The sequence below is a fragment of the Dromiciops gliroides genome, chromosome 4 (assembly GCF_019393635.1).
Source record: "Dromiciops gliroides isolate mDroGli1 chromosome 4, mDroGli1.pri, whole genome shotgun sequence".
NCBI classification, from domain to species: Eukaryota; Metazoa; Chordata; class Mammalia; order Microbiotheria; family Microbiotheriidae; genus Dromiciops; species Dromiciops gliroides.
Genome location: NC_057864.1, coordinates 442049478 through 442070560, shown reverse-complemented (window position 1 = coordinate 442070560; position 21083 = coordinate 442049478). Strand labels below are relative to the sequence as shown.

Genomic DNA, 21083 nt, shown 5'->3' with positions numbered 1-21083 from the left:
GAGCAAGTCATTTAACCCTATTTGCCTCAGTTTCCTCATTTGTAAAATGAGCTAGAGAAGAAAATGGCAAACCACACTAGTATCTTTGCCAAAAAACAAAAACAAAAAAACCCCACAAAATGCCAAATGGGGAAGAGTCAGGCACAACTAATTGACTAAACAACAACAAGGTCCTTTTTGGCTCTAAATTAGAAATCGGATAGAAATGTGAGTTATGTACCCCTTTGTAGAGTTCTGCCCTCTAAGAGTTTACACTCTGAGATATGAGGAAGTACAAAAACACTAGTTACTTTGCTCAGTGATGTTGAGGATGACAATGGACATTATTGGTTACTTTGCTGGTGGGAGCTGGAAACAGCAGCAGACACTGTTTCTCTGGATAGCTGAGGATTATCCAGGCTTAAAAGGCACCTTTGAATTCATCCAGCCATAGAATCATAGATTTAGGACTGGAAGGGAACCCCGAAGCCCCCTAGTCCAACACTTTCATTTTACAGATGAGAAAACAGAGGCCCCAGAGGTTAAGTGACTTGCCCAAGGTCACACAAGTAAGGAGTCAGAAGCAAGATTTCTTCAAAATCCCAGCTCTCGTCCGTGCACCACGCTGACCCCAACCCCCTCATTTCACAGAGGAGGAAATTGGTATCCAGCACAGTGCAATGACGTACTCGGGTCCTGAGCGGCAAAGCTAGGCTTCAGGCCTCTGACTCTAGCCTCACTACCTGTCTCTCTGGTTCCTCTGGATTGGTGAGCTTCTGGATGAGCACAAGGAAAAGGAGCCAACATGTGCCTGGGAAGAAAGAGAAGATGGGATGAGAAGGAGGCAGGCAATTCTAGTGTGGCCTAGTCACCTCCCTCCCCCTGGGAATCACATCCTCAAGCTGACACAGGCAGGAGAATGTGGATGTCTGGTGTGTGAGAAGAGGCAGATGGAGGGGGAAGGGGGAAGGAAGAGGTGAGAAGGGGATCAGGGAGAGAAGAAATGATGAGTGATTATGTAGGAGGGAGAGAAAAGCTCAGTATTGAGGTAGAAGAGGAGCCTAAAAAATTGTTGGACGCTAGAAGGAAAAGGGGACCAGCTCCCCAGGAGCATCATGAACTGGTGGGAGAACATTGAATTTAGAGTCAGAAGGCCTGGGTTTCTCTAAATCCTGTGATTCTAAGGAGGCAGGGCTCTGCCATGTACAAAGGTTATAAACAAGGGGGAATCTGTCTTTGGAGAGCTTCTGAAATGTTTATAGGAATTTATCCCAGCTTCCAGTTATTCAGTTGAAAGCATTTTTAAAAGTCCCCTGGCACTAGCGTTATAATAACATTAGCTCACATTTACATAGCATTTCACAGTTCATAGAGGAGGGGTTGGAAGTCTTCACTGTCCCCATTTTACAGATAAGGGAAACCGAGGCTCGGTGGCTAAGTGACTTGGCCAAGGTCACAGGGCTAGTAATCCACCAAGGTGGGAGAAGGACCCAGTTATCTGGACTCCAGCAGAGTCTTCCTGTACTTTCCCCTGCATCCCAGGTGCTCAGTAGGATTGGTCAGGAATGAGTTCTTACCATGGGGGCACTCAAAAATCCTGAGGTGTGGCCTCTGCCTAAGATAAAGGCATCTGCAGCTTCAGCTGAGCTCCCTAATCTCTCCACGTGGGCTGGCTGCATCACCAGCCCTGAATTCCTATTCTGTGTTTGTTCTTGTCTCTTTAAGCTTGGTTCCTGGACACAAGGAAATAGCCATCAGTGTCACCTGCTCAGTGGTGGGAGACGTTAGCTGGCATGGCCAGAACATACAGTCTGTAATTTCTAGAGGAGTAACAATAATGGGGCTAATTTGGTGTTTCATCATTTTGTTCCTAGGGGAGCAATGGGGACAAGCGAGGGAGTGCTGAGACAAGGCTGCAGATTGATGAGTAACAGCTCCCCTGAGAAAGGGCTTTAGATTCACTGGGGACGGCCCCAGACTCCCAGGAGTTGCCCCTGTGGACCCCCACCCCCACTGCTTGTGTCTCGCTCCACTCCCCTCTCTTTCCATCACATTATTGTCTGCACTTGAAAGGCTTCCTATCCTGACTACCCAGCACCAGAGAGGGATGGTGGGGGTCAGCGCAGATCCCTGTGGTTCCAAACCAGGGGGCCGAGGTGCTGAGCAGGCTGCTGCTCCCTCCCTTCTCCACCGCCCCTTAGTCCTGATCCCTTTTTACTGACCCCCTCCCCACCACACACCTTCTAAAACTACATAAAAAGCATATCACTCCATAGCCCAGCAGACAGATGCTCTATATGTAGGGAGGTTGATCTATCTAAACCAGCACACAAGGGCCTGACTGCCACATCTAGGGTACAGAGTTTAGGATTGTTCTGAGGAGCAAATTACATGGGGTACCTTCCTGCCCTGTCAAGTGGAAAGAGTATGGGATTTAATTTTTTAAAAAATTTTTTCAGGGCAATGAGGGTTAAGTGACTTGCCCAGGGTCACACAGCTAGTAAGTGTCAAGTATCTGAGGCCGGATTTGAACTCAGGTCCTCCTGAATCCAGGACTGGTACTTTATCCACTGTACCACCTAGCTGCCCTAAGAGTATGGGATTTAGAGTCCAAAGATGTGAGTTCAAATCCCGACTGGTACCAACTGCCTAGGTGCCCTTAACTGTCTCCTCTATAAAATGAGGGCTTTTTACCAGATTTTTGGACTTTTAAAAAAATATTTTGATAACTGCATTTCAGTATAATTGGTTTACTATGTAAATCTGTGTATTTTATGCATTTAAAATATTTTTTTCCTGAGAAAGGATCCATAGCTTCCACTGGATTGTCAAAGCATTCCATAATACCAAAAAAAAAAAAAAGGACTCACTGATCTCTGAGTACCCTACCAACCCTAATTCTTAGGCATCAGGATGGCCCACTGGATTAGGCAATGGACTTAGAGTCAAGAAGACCTGCTTCAGTTACTTATTAGCTGTTTGATCCTGGGCAAGTCATTTAACCTGTCTGCCTCAGTTTCCTTATCTTACGAAATGAGAGAGTTGGATTGAATGACTACTTTCAGCTCTAAATCTATGATCCTATAACCTTATGCTTACAAGAGAAGTAAAAGATGGTTAATCAGTTCTTTGTTATAGTTAATAATAACAATCCCAACACATGCCTAAAGATAGATTTTTTAGTTTCGGAGGTACTTTCACAGTGTAGTATTTAGCTGGTATAAATCTGTGGGCTTATGGTATGGCTATGAACCCCAGGTCTCTAAAGTTGCCTCTTCTTCGAGTGGGCTACTTCAATACTCTTACTGTCTCCCCTCCCACTCTGCCCCCCATATACACACACACACACACACACACACACACACACACACACACACACACACTCATATTATAGAATCTGGGGAGGTCATTTTCTTATGTAAAATTCTGAGCGCAGACCACAAATCCAAATAGTATGGTAGAAAGGACACTGGTTTTAGCATCAGAGAATCTTGAATGCAAATCCAGCTTACCACCTGGGAGATCTTGGACAAGTAACTAAGCTTTCAGGGCCTCTCTGTCCCCTCACCCGTAAAATGAGAGGGTTGGGCTGCATATCCTCTGAAATTTCTCCCAACTCCAAACTTCTGATCCTATGACCAATTCCATTGTCCCTCTAGGAATTTTTTTAAAATAACTATGACTTTCCTTGGGATGTCCAAAAAAAAAAAAATCTTAAGGGGACAAAGGGATTGATTATAGGGTCAAAGGTCAAAAACCAGATGGGAACAGAGAGGCCCACCCAGGTTAAGAGACTTGCCCAGCAGGATTTAAACACAGGCCATTCCACTCCAAAGTCATTGTTTTTTCCACTATACCATTCACTCAAGTGAATTTATCTTTGCAGAAAAGAGGCAGTTGACTAGAAATTAAAAAGCAGCCTAGAGTCTATGAAGAGGCGATGAATAAATGATGAGCGGAGCTGTTCTTTCTTTTTTATGGGGAACAGCACCAGAGGGCAGGGCTTAAAACTGCACGAGAGCTATTTATTTGGGTTAGACCTGAAGAGGGACTTCCTAAACTCTAGGCTTCTGGAAGGGGGCTGAGAATCAAGGAGGGTGGGTGTTGTTTTTAGTGTATAAGGCAATATTAAAGCAGTGTGAGGTCTTCTTGCTCTTTGGAAGTATGCATATGATATGGTGGGGGGGGGGAACAGAAAGGCACAGAGGGAAACCAAAGTCCCTGGAGTTAAAGGACCTGGGTTCAAATCTATGTCTTATGATCACTGTGACCTTGGATAAATCACTTCCCTTCTCAGGGACTCAGTTTCCTCACTTGTAAAATGAAAGAGGTTAGAATAGATGATTTCCAGGATCCCTCATGACTTTAGATCTGTGGCCCTGAGGGCAGAGTTTTTAGTCAGAGGGCCTGGGTTCAAAGCCCTGCTCTGATGCTATGTATGTCACCTTGGCTACGTCTCTGAGGCCACCGCTTCGGGCCTCAGTTTCCTTGCCTGTAAAAAGAAGTATTGACGTAAAGGACTGCAGAAATCCCTTCCAGCTCAAAATCCGTGATGCTGTAATCCTTTGATCTGCCAGTTTCTTCCCTTTGAAAAGCCCAGCTTTCTCTTTGGTGGGTGAGGCACTCTTCCCCGCCCCAGGGTGCCTGCAAGGAGGCACAACCCCCCTCACTAGACAGAGGCAAGAGAGAAAAAAAAAGAAGTGGCCCACAAAGCTATCTATCCAGATAGGAGGGAAAACAATTCCTCCTCCTGACATCCCACTCTCCTCTGATCTCCCATCTGTTCGTGCGCCTTGTGCTCATGGGATGTCTCTTTTGTATCTCTAAGACGCTAAGTCACAGCGAGGGGGCTGACCTGCGTCATTGAGAGAGTCTCCTCATCTGGGAGTTCTCTACACCAGTGAAATCCAGCAGTCAGTTAGTCAACCAGCATTTATTAAGCACCTACCATATGCCAGACACTGGGCTCAATGCTGGGGTTACAAAGAAAGGCACAGACAGCACCTGCCTTCAAGGAGTTCACATTCTAATGGGGGTGGCAACATGCAAGATCTATACCGTGTAAAGGAAAAGTGGGTCTCAGAAAGAAGATCTTAGCAGTAGGGGGGTGGGATGGGGAAAGGCTGCTTGTAGAGGGGGAGAGTTGGACTGAGTCTTGAAAGAAGCCAGGAAAGTGATAAGAAAGAGAAGGAGGAAAAGGAAGGGGGATGAGGGAAAAGAAGAAGGGGGGAGGGAGGGGAGGGAGAGGGGAAGGAAGAGGAAGGAAGGAGAAGAGGAGGAGGAAGAGGAGAAGGAAAAAGAGGAGGAGGGGGAGGAAGGAAAGAAGAGGGGAAGGAAGAGGAAGGGAAAATAGGAGGAGGAAGAGGAGGGAAGAGAAGAAAGTAAAAGAGGAGGAGGGTGGAGGGAGGAAAGGAGAGGGGAAGGAAGAGGAGGGAAGAAGAGGAAGGAAGAGTGCATGGAAGGGGAGGGGAAGGGGAGGAGGAAGAAAAAGAAGAGAAAGAGAAGGAGGGGGAGGAAGAGGGGAGAAAAGGAGGAGGAAGAGTGAATGGAGGTGGGGACAGCTAGGTTGCACAGTGGATAAAGCACCGGCCCTGGCTTCAGGAGGACCTGAGTTCAAATCCAGTCTCAGATACTTGACACTTACTAGCTGTATGACCCTGGGCAAGTCACTTAATCCTCATTGCCCCACCAAAAAAAAAATTAATTTCCCCTCTTTAGTATTATACTCAGTTCTGATGGGTAAGAGTTCATGGAGGGGGAGGGGAAGGGGAGGAGAGGAGTAGGAAAAAGAAGAGGAGGAAGGGAAGGAGAGGGAGGGGGAGGAGAAGGGAAGGAGAAGAAAGAGGAGGGAGAGGAGAAGGAAAAAGAGGAGGAGGGGAAGGGAGAGAGAGGGGAAGAAGGAGAAAAGGAGGAAAAAGAGGAGGGGAAAAGAGGAGAAGGAAGAGTGCATGGAGGGGGATGGAAAGGGGAGGAAAGGAGAGGAGAGAGGGAAAAAGAAGAGGAGGAGAAAGAGGGAAGGAGGAGGAGAGGGAAGAGAAGTAGAAGGGAAGAGGGAGAGTCCAGGTTCAGCCTCCATCTCCTACCCTTTGTATATACCTACTTATGTTTTCACCCCTAATGAAATGTAAATTCTTTGAAAGTCTGGATTATTCCAGTTTGTCTTTGTATGCCCACATCCACCACACATGGCAGGCACTTTAATAAATGCTTAGTGACTTAGTGATCCAATTGATTGATTGATCAAGTCGGAGCTCTCTCCTCTCTTCCCCAGTCACCACATAAGACAAAGGGCATAATGGTGAGGTGAAGGGACCAGAGACTGCTGGGTGAAGGTTGACCACGAGGTCTCAGGCTCCGTTCCCCAGGATGGGGCTCCTGGGAGTCTTTCCACCTTGGTGTTCGGGGAATTAGATCTCCTGGAACAATACTTCTGCCCCAACTGGACCTAGCTTCCTCTCCCACCACCACCACCCTCCCTCCCACAAGGCAGTGTCCTTTGGAGTAATTTAGCACTGAGTGAGAGGATGACATAACAGGCATTTTCCTGAGAAATGACAGTCCAGGGCCAGTGTGCTGGCACCGGGAAGGTTTGAGTGAACAGGAGATGGATCCTCCTGCAATCTGTAATGCAGTCTGACACCACCAATTTGTCTCTCTTAGTGGTTGGGGGAGGCAGGGAGAGGGACAAAAGGAAGCAGATACTCCAAGTCCCAGTAGTTTCTCCACCAGTGCTTCTCCCCTCCAGGACTTAAGTCTATAAGCATTTATTAAGCACTTACTATATGCCTGGCAGTGTACTAAGGGTTGGGATTACAAATAAAAGCAAAAAGAAAGACAGTCCCTGGCCTAAGGAACTTATGTTCTGGTGGGGGAGGATAACATAAAAAAGGAGATGAAAAGATAGGGGTGAGAGGAGATACCCATGGAAGCCTTGACAGTGAAGTCCAGAGAACGAAGAATGGCTGGTCTAGGCCATTCCTAAAAGTAAGTTAGAGGAACTTACCAATGGAAAAGGGGGAGCTGTGAAGGGGAGAGGGAGAAGCAGCTGAGCCCTGGTGGAAAAGTGCAGACCTGGGGGTTACCTTGCACACTCTGCAGCTGCCCCAGCTGAATGGCTACTCCTTCATCAAGGATGTTGTAGAAAGGGGCTCCTATGTTTTTTGTTTTTGTTTTTGTTTTTGTTTTGTTTTGCAGGGCAACGAGGGTTAAGTGACTTGCCCTGGGTCACACAGCTAGTAAGTGTCAAGTGGCTGAGGCCAGATTTGAACTCAGGTCATTCTGAATCCAGAGCCAGTGCTTTATCCACTTTGCCACCAAACTGCCCCCTGAAAGGGGCTCCTGTCTTATGGATGGGTGGGATCCAACCTCTAGATGTCTCTGATTCTGTGGCTGTCCCCCAGAATGGCCTGACCTCAGCAGACAGTGACCCTTTCCTTGCTGAGCTCCTGGGAATAGGAAGGCAAGCATCCCAGAGCTAGACAGGACCTCAACAGCCATAGACCCCCTCCACATAATAGAGGAGAGAAGATTTCAGACTGTGGGCCAAGAGTATAGCTAGAGCTGGTGAGCTTTAAGGATCAAAGTCTGTTAAAGAGGCAGCCAAGCTTACAGGCCTCTAGGTATCACCCTGTACTACACGTCAAACTTCACTAAGGCTGTAACCCCCACTGGCTTGCCAATCCCTGAAGTGTCTGTTCCCAGAAATGCTTGCTCTAAATTGGAATTCTTCATCAGTCATAGGAGAAAGTTTTTAGCGTGCACACACACATACAAACACCTACATACCCCACTACAGATAATGAATGCATTGAGGGGTACAGAGAGAGAATCACCACTGAAATGTTCCCCTCTCCCTAGTAGAAACCAACAGTTGTTCAACATTCACATAACACCATAGTTCGGGGCAGTAAATGAAGACAGATTCTCCATCATTAACCCCATTAATATGCCACTTGCTCCCTTTTCCTATTCCTTAATGGAGATTGCTTTATGGGATGACTGGACCTCGGGTAGACCAGCAGGCCCTTGGACATTTCCTAACAGTAGACTGTCTTTTATTCCAATTGCAACAGGCTTCCCAATGTTTCATATTAGTGGCCTGTTTTCTCAGCCTTTCTCAAATTTACTGAAACCCTTACTTTTCCCCAACCTCCCTAGCCTTCCGCCCACCTTTTAAAAAGTCATTAGGAAGAAATCTGGTACCTCCCAGTGTGATTCTGACTCACGAATATTTGCCCAAAAGTAATGGTGCGTGTGATACAACAGACCTCTTTTCAAGGTCAGGTTCCCAAGGCAGAGGCTGAGGGAAAGTTTACGAAATGAAGCCATCTGTTTCCCTGAAGATGCTTAGAAATGGAAGAGTTTGCTCACCCCCCTGCTGACATGCATTTTTGCCTCTCAACTTATCCCCGACAGCTGAACTCCACCACCTGAGGCTCCCTCTCAAACTAAATCCTCCTAGGTCCTGGCTAACCCAGCCCCATTCTGGCCAGGCTTTCTCAAGGACTCTCTCTCTCTCTCTCTCTCTCTCTCTCTCTCTCTCTCTCTCCCTGGCCGCACCCCTGCCCAGTCACTAGAAGCTAGAGTTTATTACAGTATCACTTAAGACACCTTGCTTAGGCTCATCACTTATTCATAAAGCCACAAAGCCCTTGGGGTGGAAAGGCATTCAAGAGGCAGAACACAAAACAAATACAACCTACCCCTGGAGCTCACAGCAGGGAGCCCAAGCATCACAATAGATACAGATGCCACCCTTGCAAACACAACCGCCCCCAGACTCACCGCCTGAGCCCTGGAGTCCCAAGCCTGACTAGGAGTGAAGCTCAGAAACCACGTCATCCCAGTATGCAGCAGATTCCCTAACACAGTTACTCTGAAAAATATATATTTATATATACACATACACACACACATACATATATATGTACATATATATGTATATATAAAGAAAACTGTGGGATGTGGGGGAGGATGGCTCATGCCCTTTCTGCTCAGTTTCCAAAGGTAGAACCCAGCAGATGGGAGGAGGCTGCTGGCCATCACCTAAAGCCAAAGCCAATCTCTTTCCCTCCTTGGACTAGCTCTACGCACACAATGCAACTTAACTGCACTTCTTGCCCAATGCATCAGACTCAGTTTTGGTCTCCTGTAGCTTTTATAAAAGTGTAAGGGATTCTTCCCAGCTGATGATGAGAGATGCAGACAAACCACTTAAAGATGAAGATATCCAAAGTGCTCTCTGAGAATAAGGGGAAAAAAAGCATCCTTGCTCTCTGAAGCTCAGATTCCCGTGATGGCAAATGGCAACACTGGCTCTATTCAGAGCTTCCCCAAAGGGGCATGGAGAGGCAATGAAGTCTGATGAGAAGGGATGCATGTTTGGTTTTCCTCACCCCATCAGCTTTGTTTAGTGTTTTGGAGAGAGCACTGGCTTCCGAGCCAGGGGACTTGGGTCCAAATTTCGTCTCTAACATTTACTAGCTTCAGGATGATGAGCAAGCAGCCTGGCCTCTCTGAACTCCAATTTCCTCATTTTTAATATGGGGATAAAAACCCCAACTACCTATCTCACAAAGATACTAGAAAAGCATTGCATAAGTCTCAAGGGGTGTAGAAATGTGAGGTGTTACTATCTTAGAAGTGAACTGTTGGGTTTCTCAGCATAGGGGATTGACACCAGTTAGAAGTTTTAGTAAGGGTTGATGGGAGAACTCTGCCCCTTCCCATTTTGAATCATAGAATATTAAAGGTAAAGAGACTCTGAGATCATCTGGTCCAGCCACTGTATCCTAGAGAAGAGGGAAGAAAAGCCCAGAGAGGAAAAATAAATTGGCCCCAGGTTATTCAGCCTTTCGTAGCAGAGCTAGGATTAGGGTTCACATTTCCTGATTCCCTGTCCAGCGCACTCAGAGAGGGCTGACTTCAGGCCAAGGCAGGACATGCTTTAGTAAACCACTGAAGATGGGCCAAAGGTAACCAAGTCCAACACAATGCCTTGTTACGGGCTGGCCCTTAAAAGTCTCACTGCCCAGACCCCACTTAGAGCTCCAGAAATGGTATCTTGTTAATGCCACTGGCACTATCATCATGTGGGCAGGTTGTACTCAAGGAAAGATTTATTGAGGAACTAACATCTGCCTGCCTCTTGTTCTGGCCACAGAGCCCTCACCTCACCCCTTCAACAGAAGCAGCAGGTGCTACTTCCCATCTGCTGCTCAGCCTAGGTCCACTTCACAAGCCCTCAGCTAGAAGGAGCTAAGAGCGCCAAGCTGGTTTCTGACCCTCTCCTAATGATGGGTGATCTCCCCAGCACTGGGAACCTCATTACCAGCTGGTGGCCCTAGAGCCATCCTTAGCCAGGTAAAAGATGGTAGCAACAATGCGGCAGGCACTACACATCCCTTCTCTACCCCCAGCTTTATTTTTGGCTGATATCTCAAATATCTCTAATTAGGATTTTTAAAAATGGGAAAATGTTCAGGGCCTGAGGATGCAATGAATGTGGGAGAATGAAACCTTCTGGAGAGAGAAGGAGGCTAGGATGAAGCAAGAACTTGCTGAGAGATGACAAGCAAAAGAAATAGAAAAAAGAGAGGTGCTTTGACCAGAGGGAAAGGCTGACGTGAAGAGGGTGAGAAGAGCCCATGAGGAAAGGCTGACTCTCTGAGTTTCTTTAGCTCTTTTCTTTATATTTACTTTTTAAAAAAGAAAAACATCAACCTGTTTATATTCCTATAACAAAGACTAGATTTCTCTTGCCACATTCATGTTCTGGGTACAGATATTTCCTTCACTTAGAAGAAGCCTTGAGTGTGAGTGAGTCTGATGTGAGTCTGCATGGGACCAGGGATAAAGGATGAATTGAATGCACTGTGATTAAAATAGCTGGGGGAGGGGAAGCTAGGTGGCACAGTGGATAGAGCACCAGCCCTGGAGTCAGGAGGACCTGAGTTCAAATCCGACCTCAGACACTTAACACTTACTAGCAGTGTGACCCTGGGCAAGTCACTTAACCCCAATTGCCTCACTTAAAAAAAGAAAACAAAACAAAATAGCTGGGGGGGGGGGAAGCAGAATATGTGTGGGAAAGGGCAAGGTGGGAAGAAAGGAGGAGAAAAAATTTTGGTCCTAATTATAACCAAAACATTACTGCATCAAACCTTAGGGTTTAGTTAGATGGCAGCCTCTCAGAGGGACAGATCTGTCACCCCAAATCAAAGCTGAAGGAAAAGGGGGTCACCTACCTGAGGCCCTCTGATCACTCAAAGACCCAAGAGAAATAAGGAATAATTCTTCATACTAGAGTAAATTCCACCATGTTTCTCTGTTGATTTCCCTGGTAGGAGAGGGCATCTTAGGGAGAAGATTAAATCTTTAGAGACTAGCTGAAGAGTGATTTAGTAAATCCAGAGTTAAGAATGAGAAAGCAACAAGAAGATAAATATTTCCAGGAATTCAGTCTAGACTTAACTTCCCATCTGTAAAATGTGGGGAGCAGTCCCTTTACATCTTTATAATGGCTTAGTGAGAGAATTCCTCTGGCCTTTCGAAGCAATTATTCATTCAATCAATCAACAAGTATCTATTAAACACTTCCTAATGGACAAGGTTTGGGATTCAAAGGTGAAAGTGAACCTGTCTTTGCCCTCAAAGACCTTACATTCTACTAGGAACAGATAGTGTGTACACTGGTTCTCCTTAAGTATAGGCATGTACAAAATAGATGCAAGGTTACAGGGGAGGACGCATGGGCAGGTCATAGATGGCGCTCAAGCTGAGTCTTAAAGGAAATTATGAATTGTAAGAGGCAAAGGTGAAGAGGAAATGCATTTCAGGCACAGGCAACTGGTGCAGAAGTACAAAGATGAGAAATGTAGGACCTTGTGGGAGTAAGTAAGCCAGTTGAAGTGGGCTAGAAGATCATCGAATGTCAGTCAGATGGAACCTCCAAGAGTATCTGGCCCAGCTCCCTTGTTTTGCAGATAAGGAAAACCCTTATTTTTAGGGACCAGGGAGGGAAAGTACTTATCCAAGTCATACAGAGAGTTAGTGGCAGAGCCAGGACCAGAAGCTGGCTTATCTGATTCCTGTATCTTGTAGGACATAGCCAATGGGAGTTACAATGGTAAAAAGAAGAAAATGACACCAATGTTTCTCAGAGCAGGTGGGGTTGGGGGGCAGGGGTGGCAAATGACAGAAGATCTCTACTGATTTCAAGAATAATTTTTGTGGGTGCTAGCTCATTCATGGCCCATTTATTCATTCAGGGAAAATTGAGCATTCACTCAGCTCAAAAATCTGTGGTAGGAGCAGAGGGGAGAAGGGGAGCAGGGACACCCAAGATTAGGATCTGGCCCCACCAGTCTAGTGGGGTGGAGACATGTATAAGAATAACTATATCACAAGAAGAGAGGGACAAAGTGCCAAATTAATTCAGAGAAGGGAGATATTGCTTTCCTTCTCTGGACCTAAAGGCAATTCTTCTCTCAGGGAGGCTAAAGACATTGGCATCATCTTCAACAAATATTTATTGAGTATCTAATATGCAGAAGTCAGTGTGCTAGGAGGCATGAGGGAGACAAAGCAGTGTGTGGCTTGTGTCTGATGGTGAGTAATGAGAGATCAGTTCAATTCAAATTAGATAACATGTATTAAGTGCCTACTATGTGCCAGGCACTGAGGCAGAGTGTAAGTAACTTGCCCAGGGTCACACGGCTAGTAAATGTCTGAGGCCAATCAGTAGCCCAGTAGGGATGAGGACCTGTATGGGGGTGATGGTGATGTTGATTAGAAAGGAAACAGATGCAAGGGATATAAAAATGGCAAGATTTGGCAACTTAAAGCATCTATGGAATTTCAGTGTGTAAGAACCCAATTATTAGAATTGTCAGCCAATTAAAACATCTTTGGTGCTCAGAGGGTTTGTGCCTAGTTCAAGCCTTCATTCACAGTGCCTAGAACACCCTCAGACACTCTCTTCTGTCTCTTAAAGTCCTTCCCTTTCTCCAAGGCCCAACTGAGGTTGGCTCAGCCTACCCCCCAAGGGAACTGATGTCAGATGTTTTGTAGTGTATGAACCTGAACCTCTCCTTGCCACTCGTGGTAAAGTGGGGGAGAACACTGGATGTGGAGTCAAAAGAAATGAGGACATACACATAGTGTAACATTTCTGAGCCTCAGTTTCCTCATCTGTAAAATTGAGATAATACATGACTACTCTCACAGGGTTGTAATATGGAAAACATTGCATAAACCTTGAAGCCCAATAGAAATATGTGAGCTGTTACTATCTCCCTCTTGTGTACTTATCTCACTGCCCCCATGTATCACAGTTATTTATGTGTCTGCCTTTCTTATTAGATTATAAGCTCCTTGAGAACAGGATCTGTTCATCTATCTGCATTTCTGTTTCTGTATCTCTCTCAGTATATGAATATAGTAGACCCTTAATAAATGCTTGCTAATTGTAGAATAATTGAATGAATGGCAGCTGAGCCCTGCTGAATGGAGGAGAGAAGATATTACACCTGGAAAGGGACAAGATGGGCCCTCTCCAGGCTCTTGGATCCCCACTTAGTTGACCTCCTGAGATTTAATTAGTTTCTAGGAAAAACCAAGTCTTTGACTTTTGAAAGGGATGGAGCCAGTGCCACCTAGAGGTGAACAGACAGATCTGATATTCAGGGAGATAGGGAGGTGGGGACCTTGGGGTTCAGAAATGGACAGCCCGAGAGCTTTATTTCTGAGACCACATTGGTGATTTGATGCTCTAAAACCTAAGGGAGGATGATTCTCTTTGAGAAATGAACCAGGACATCAAGGAAGGCTGGCCAAGCCTAAAGCCAGAACAGTCCCAAATCCTGAAGCCCTAATGTAGGAATGGAGATGGACATAGGGATGGGAATGGAGATGAGGATGAGGATTAATATGAGGTTGGGGATGGGGATGGGGATGAGGATGAGCATGGAGAAACGTCAATGTCTTTGCAATAGAGTGACTTCTGCATCCCCAAACATGATCCATAAGAGATGCAGGATCCAAGCATGAAATATGGGACTGACAAGTGAGGAGCTCAAAGGAGGGTTAAGAAAGGCATTAGGCCAGAGGATATTTATCGCAACAGAAGGGAATCTCAGAACTTTGGTGCCATTTTCTACCCATGGTTCAGAAACCCTCCCAGGTAGTTTGAATTTCTCTTTGGTGCTTGGCTTATCTAAACAGAATGATACTAATTTTTTTCAATGTTTTGTTTATATATTTTGTCTTTCTATCACAGTTCTGGATATACACTCACCCAAACACACACACATACACACACACGCACACACACACGCACACACACACGCACGCACGCACACACACACACAAATTGAATCCTCCTTTGTAACAAAACAAAACAAAAACAATATAGGAAGTCTGACAATATATGTAACATTCTTCACATTAGTGCCCTACCTCTCTGCTAAGAGGAGTGAGGTATGTTTCCTTCTCTGTTTTCCAGAACCAGGACTAGCTTTTACAATTACTGAAAGTTTGTCTTCCTTTCTTAGTGCTTTTTCATTTACATTGTCATAGTCATGTTTATTGTTCTTCTGGTTCTGCTTAAAGAACTCTGCATCAGATCATATAAATCTTTCCACATTTCTCTGAATTCTTCATCTCTATCTTTCCTTGCTGCACAATACTATTCCAGAGCATTCATGTAGCCCAGTTTGTTCCTCAATTGTTGGGGACCCACTTTGCAGTTCATTGCTCACCACCAAAACATAGAATAATTAATATTTGGGCATAAACTAGAACTATATTTCTGTCTTTGAAGGAGAATATTTAACTAAAAAGAACAAATATAATATGGTGAAGAGATCGATGACCTTGGAATCAAAAGACCTGGGATTAAAATCCTGCTCTGCTACTTACTTGCTCCATGATCTTGGGCAAATCACATTGCCTCTCTAGGCTTAGTTTGCTTCTGTGTCAAATGAGGAATTTGTACCAGGTGATCAAGGAAGTGCATTCCAGTCAGGCATGTGCTAGATTCAACTTAAACCAGCTCTTGAGAACTAATCATTAAGGGACAGCTAGGTGGCACAGTGGATAGAGCACCAGCCCTGGAGTCAGGAGGACCTGAGTTCAAACTCGACCTCAGACACCTGACACTTACTAGCTGTGTGACCCTGGGCAAGTCACTTAACCCCAATTGCCTCACCCAAGAAAAAGAAAAGAGAACTAATCATTAAATTAGAAATCAGCAAATGCTACAAATCATTGCTTGACTTATTGTTTTGTTGACCATCTAGACTTAGGAAAGTGATGGAGAAAATATGAATAATGAACATTAAATTTAAATGCACATTGTGCATATAGGGGGTTTTTGGACAGCTGTTTGTTAAACATTTACCAGACCATCGTTGATTCCAGACCTAAAGTCTATGATTGTGTTTTCTGCTTTGTCCAGGTGTTTTCTATGTCCCTGATCTCTCTCTATACTGTGTTTCTTTCCAGGAGAGTGTGGACTTGGGAGAAATCATGTTTTCCCTCTGCTACCTGCCCACAGCAGGTCGCCTCACCCTAACAGTAATCAAATGTCGCAACCTCAAAGCAATGGACATCACAGGCTATTCAGGTACAGTCCCTTCTTTTATCACCTCTCAACCTCAGGGAACTCATTTGGGACTAAAAGGGTATTGGGGGAGGAGGATAGAAAAGCTACATGACAATCCTCTAAGAGAAGGATAAGAAGAGAAGGAAAAGGAGAGGAGTGAAGGAAAGGGGAAACAGGAACCCTCAAGTTTGGGTGAGGTCTGTTTGACCACCATTCAAGTATTCTTGCCTTTCCATCCCTAGACCTGCATGACATTCACTCATCATGTAGTGTTTCTACTGGAGTTTTTCTGCATGTCTCAGTCTCAGCCTCAACTTCATAAGAGCTATCTGGGGCAGCTGCAGCACCTACTCCTCCTCTTCCCCCTCTATCCAGCACAGCAGCTCTAACCCTCTAACAAAGAATACTCTTATCTCTGGAGCAGCTGCAGTGACCATCTCAGAGGGACCTTTTATGCCAATGTGTTTCCCTACCCACAAAGAAGTGTCTTGGGATAAGTGATAAGAGTTTAGGAAGGAGGGATTACTTGAGGCTCTAGCTACCAGAGGATAGATGAATCCTGGCAATCTCTCCCTGAATCAACTTGAACTATCATTCTTTGCCTTGAGAGTTGAAATGGGGTCATGCTACTGAGAATTCCCCTTGTAGGTTCCCAGCATGGAAGGTAGACCTTAGATTACATGGTCACTGAAATCCTTAGCTAGATTCTTCAAAGGCAAACAAGAAAAACTTAAATTTGAGATCACTAATTAAGTACCTGAGAGCCTAGTCACCTTAAACAAGCCCATCCTGATACTTTAAGTCCAACATTCAAAGCCAATTAGGAATGGGTCCCAAACTTGCATGAAACAAAATTTAAGATTTTCTTTTCCTTGCAGAAAAGCATGCTTAATATAATCATAGCAGCCGTAAAGAAATAATATCCAAGTTGCCAATCTCTATGTCCAGGTGCATCCTGTGGCATTTGAAAAAAAATATGAGGTATCAGTCCTTGAAACTGGAAGTTTTTCGGGGAAAGGCAACTGGGTGCTTAAATATAAATACACAGACTCACATATATATAATCTTTGAACCACACCAAGATTCTGCTCCCAGTTTCTAATGTCTCTCTGATAAGCTCACACCTCTGAGGGAGGCTGGCGGCCAAAGTCTGCCCCAGATAGCACCAGCCCAGAAAGACAGCCGTAACACCTCTCCTTCCCCCCTCCCCCCAACTCTATATACCACTCTTAAGACATGGAGAGAAGCTCAGAGAACCACTTCTGGAGTGTGAAAAGACTCTTGTGCGGCAGCAGCTCTCCTTCCCCTGAAAGATATCTAATGTATATTTCATTTTAATATCAAAATAAGTATGTTCCAGGGATGGAAATTCACTGAGGACTCTTGAAGCTGCAGAGGGAAATAGGGTTTTGCTACCTAAATTCTTATACCACCTTCCCTGATGTAATTAAATTGATGTGTTGGAAAGCTAGATTGTGGTAATGCCACTGAAATAACTGTAAAAAGCTGTTCCAAATCAGAAGGGTTTTTCTTTTTTTTATTGAGTTAAGTTTGCTTTTCCCTCCTATACTCACACCTCTTCTCCACTGAGATGGAGGGTCTGGTATTATATTTGGGCTTGATTGGAAAAAAACAAACCAGCTCCTCTCACTGCACCAGGAACTGGCATTTATGGGCTCAAGGTTTGAAAAACTAACACAGAGAATGGTTCTGGGTCCTGGGAGCCTCCGTGGTTGATATTTATCTTTTCTCTTGAGTCAGGGTCTAAGGCCGTAGAATAGGGTAGGGGGTTTTTTGTTGTTGTTTTTTTTAAAAAAGATTATAGTGTTTAGATTCGGAGAACCTGGTTTCAAATTCTGCTTCCTGCATTTACTAAGTGTTATGGGCAAAACCTGGTCTATCTTGCTCCTCCACTGACTGCTGTTTCCTAAATAAAGTCACTGTCTGCTCATCTCTGTTATGGATTTACAATTGGTAGGTATGAGCTCTAGCAATGGTTCTTGTCCTTTTGGTGTGTCATGGCACCCTTTGGAAGGCTGGTGAAGCCTATGGACCCCTTTGCAGAATAGTATTTTAAAATAACTATTCTGTCCCATTGCTTAGTTTCTGGCTCATTGAAAAGTTTGTGTGAGAGCCTTCCAGATGTCAAATTTCTGATCTCAGCTTCTAGTTTCCACCTCCCACCTTTTCTCTGTTTACTACTGGTGATATGAGCCCAGTATCCTACTAGAAAGCTCTCAAGAGGGTTCTAACCCTGACTTCATATATGTTTAGTCAGAATCATGAATTGCATGTCTAGTGTGGGCAAGCTGTTCTGGCCTCTGCCTGCTTTGAGACACTGTGTGCCCTGGCTCCCAGGCAAGAGGGCAGCTCAGAACATCAGATGCTCGAAAGCTGTTATTACCTGCGAGCTTCCTCCTGTTTCTTCAGCTGCAGAACATAAATAACAATTATGGTGGGGCCCAAGACACCTGTGTTAGGAGGGACAATGGCTGAAAATTTCAGGGTAGAGAGAATACACCAAAGTATTCCTATTGGGAACAAGAGTGGGGGTAGGAGCATCAAGAGGAAGGGAAGGTTGGTTAAAAAGTAGCCATCTGACCACTCAGTGAGCCTCTGGAAGCCAATCTCTTCATCCTGCATAATATACGCAAGATGTCCCTTTGGAATGTGTCACCCCCTCTCTCCCTGAATCCCAGAGAGACCTTTGACATTTCCTCCTGGCTGCCCCACTGCCCTCTAGTCAACTGGGAGTAAATTTCAGGGATGCCAAGAGCAGGGCCTCCACTCCCCCTTTCTAGGCCAAGTGAAAATGTGATTGTTGGGGACAATGGACCCCATAATCTTTCTGTCAGCCAGGGAAGACAGGAGCAGAGTCCTGCTGGTCTCTGTTCATTTCACTCTGACACGTTTATTTCTACTTCTTGGACTTAAATGGGTTCTATTTTTACCCCTTAATCTAAACTCCTTTGGTTAATGGTCCTGGCAAACCCCCCAGAGAACAGGAATCCAAATAGGTAAAAGAAATAAACCGGCTTTGTTCAGCCTCACCACCTTTCTGAGCCTGAGGCGGTGGGCCTTCAGTCAGCCAAGCATGGGGTCATCAATTAAGGACTCCTGGTTTCTCCCCTGTATACCCACGGACAAGTCGCTTGACTGCTCTTGGACCTACTTCCCCATTAGTAAAAACCTATTAAGTTATCTCCCAAGGACACTGGGGAACTAAAGAGACCATGTTTATTAAGCATGGAATGCTCCTTGGAGGCAGGTGTTCCATATAAATACAAGGTGGTGGTATTATTTTTACCAACCCACTGATACCATCTGACAAGTCACAGTCGGTCTTGTGTACAGATTCCTTCTTTGTTCAAATACTGTTTCAGGAACACCTGCTTAACACATTTCTTGCCCTTTCCTATCCCTCCCCCCTTCCCTAACCCTCTATCCCACTTCCACCTTCCTCGCAGATCCCTATGTCAAAGTGTCCCTCCTGTGCGATGGGCGGAGGCTGAAGAAGAAGAAGACCACCATAAAGAAGAATACACTTAATCCAGTCTACAATGAGGCCATCATCTTTGACATCCCACCAGAGAACATGGATCAAGTCAGCCTCCTCATCTCCGTTATGGATTACGATCGGTGAGTATGGAAGTCTGGGGAAGAAGATGCACCCCTCTGCAGAATGATATTTTTAGATAAGTAAAATAAAATACATGTGGTTGATTACATTGAAATATAATTATAATTTCTTTTTAAGTTCATAGAACCCAGATGAAGAACCTCTGCCCTAGAGAGACTTTAAAAGGGAAAAGTTCTCAGCCAGCTCAGGGCTTCTCAGGCTTGTGTTTTAGTGCTCTTATTTTCCTGAAGCCCAGAGCTGGACCTTCATGGTACCAATAGAGCTAACGAAACATTCCACTCCAAATGTTCATATGGGGGGCAGCTAGGTGGTGCAGTGGATAAAGCACTGACCTTGGATTCAGGAGGACCTGAGTTCAAATCCAGCCTCAGATACTTGACACTTACTAGCTGTGTGACCTTGGGCAAGTCACTTAACCCTCATTGCCCCACAAAAAAAAATTTTTAATGTTCATATGGATTATTTATGCCTGACCTTCGGTAGAACCTTCCAAGCCCATGTTGGTCTGATCAGCCACAATCAGTGGCTTGTGTCCACTTGACCCCAACATAGTGATGTTATTTTGGTCCTCCTTGAGAACAAAGGACAAACCAACAAACCAACAGCAATAGGAGATAATGGTGATGTTTTTCAAAGATGAAAGTCAAGTTTCTCTTTCTACTGTGTCATTTCTGTCTGTGGCACCCTCATTCTTTTCATTTCTTGAACTAGAAACCATGGTGTCCTCTCTAACTCTTCCTTCTCCATTATTGCCTCTATTTAACCTTTTTTTTTCAGTTTGAGATATCGCCCTCATTTACCCCTGGCTTTCCATTTCCCCTGCTACCACATAGCTATGACCTCTGTTACCTCATGCACAGATCATTGCAATGCATGTCTAAGTGGTCTCCCTGCTTCCAGTCTTTACATGTTCTAATCTGTCTTATATGCTGTATATTAGTCAAGTCTAATCTTCCTAAAAGACCACTTACTTCATATCACCACCCCCCTCCCAACTTAAGAACCTATTTCCTGCTGCATCAAGTATTTCTTTGCCTGGTTTTCAAGGCCTTCTATCATATGGCCCCATTCTATCTCTTTAACTGTCTTTTCCAACATGTCTAAATAGGATCCCTCTGCTCCAATCAGAGATGTATATACTCACTGTACCCTTAATTCCATACTGTTTTCACCTTCCTGAGGTCTACTTATTCTTTCCCTTTTGTTGTTATTGTTGTTCAGTCATTTTCAGTCATGTCTGATTTTCCATGATACCAATTGACATTTTCTTGGCAAAGATACTGGAGTAGTTTGCCATTTCCTTCTCCAGCTCATTTTACAAATGAGGAAATTGAGGCAAACAGGGTTAAGTCACCTGCCCAGTGTCACACAGCTATTAAGTGTCTGGAGCCAGATTTGAACTCATGAAGATGAGTCTTCCTGACTCTAAGACCAGAGCTCTATACTCTATGGCACCACTACCTTTAATGGCTAGGTGAAGTCCCACCTCTTCATTTTTTTGCCTTTCTTCATATCTCCAGCCCTTAACATAGTGTCTAATACATGGAAGGTATAAACATTCAGTGATTGATCTTCTCCAGGAAGCTTTTTATGATTATTCTTTTCAAACTTCTCTCTCCCTTCCCTGAATCCAATTGTCACTTCATTGTTCTATGTGTTTCATTTGTATTACTATTGTTTGCTCGGTCTATAAACTGCTCAGATGCAAAGACTGGATCTCATAGTCACTCTATAACACCCAGTATTGTGAATGCTGAACACATGATGGGAATTCCAGAAATTCTTATCTCTGAAGTTAAAAACAAACAAACAAACAAAAAGTAAAAAACAAGACACCAGGAAGTCAAGCATCATTCTAAG

The 21083-nt window shown here is 44.7% G+C and overlaps 1 protein-coding gene across 8 annotated transcripts in view; it reads left to right on the top strand.

Moving 5' to 3' along the window:
* SYT6 (synaptotagmin 6) overlaps positions 1–21083 on the top strand; it is a 71590-nt gene that overhangs the window by 41298 nt on the left and 9209 nt on the right. For all 8 annotated transcript variants that reach the window (XM_043964609.1, XM_043964611.1, XM_043964608.1 and 5 more), the window contains exons 4-5: positions 15484–15604; positions 19051–19222. In XM_043964609.1, coding sequence (XP_043820544.1) covers positions 15484–15604; positions 19051–19222 — 293 coding nt within the window. The remainder of the gene's footprint in view (positions 1–15483; positions 15605–19050; positions 19223–21083) is intronic.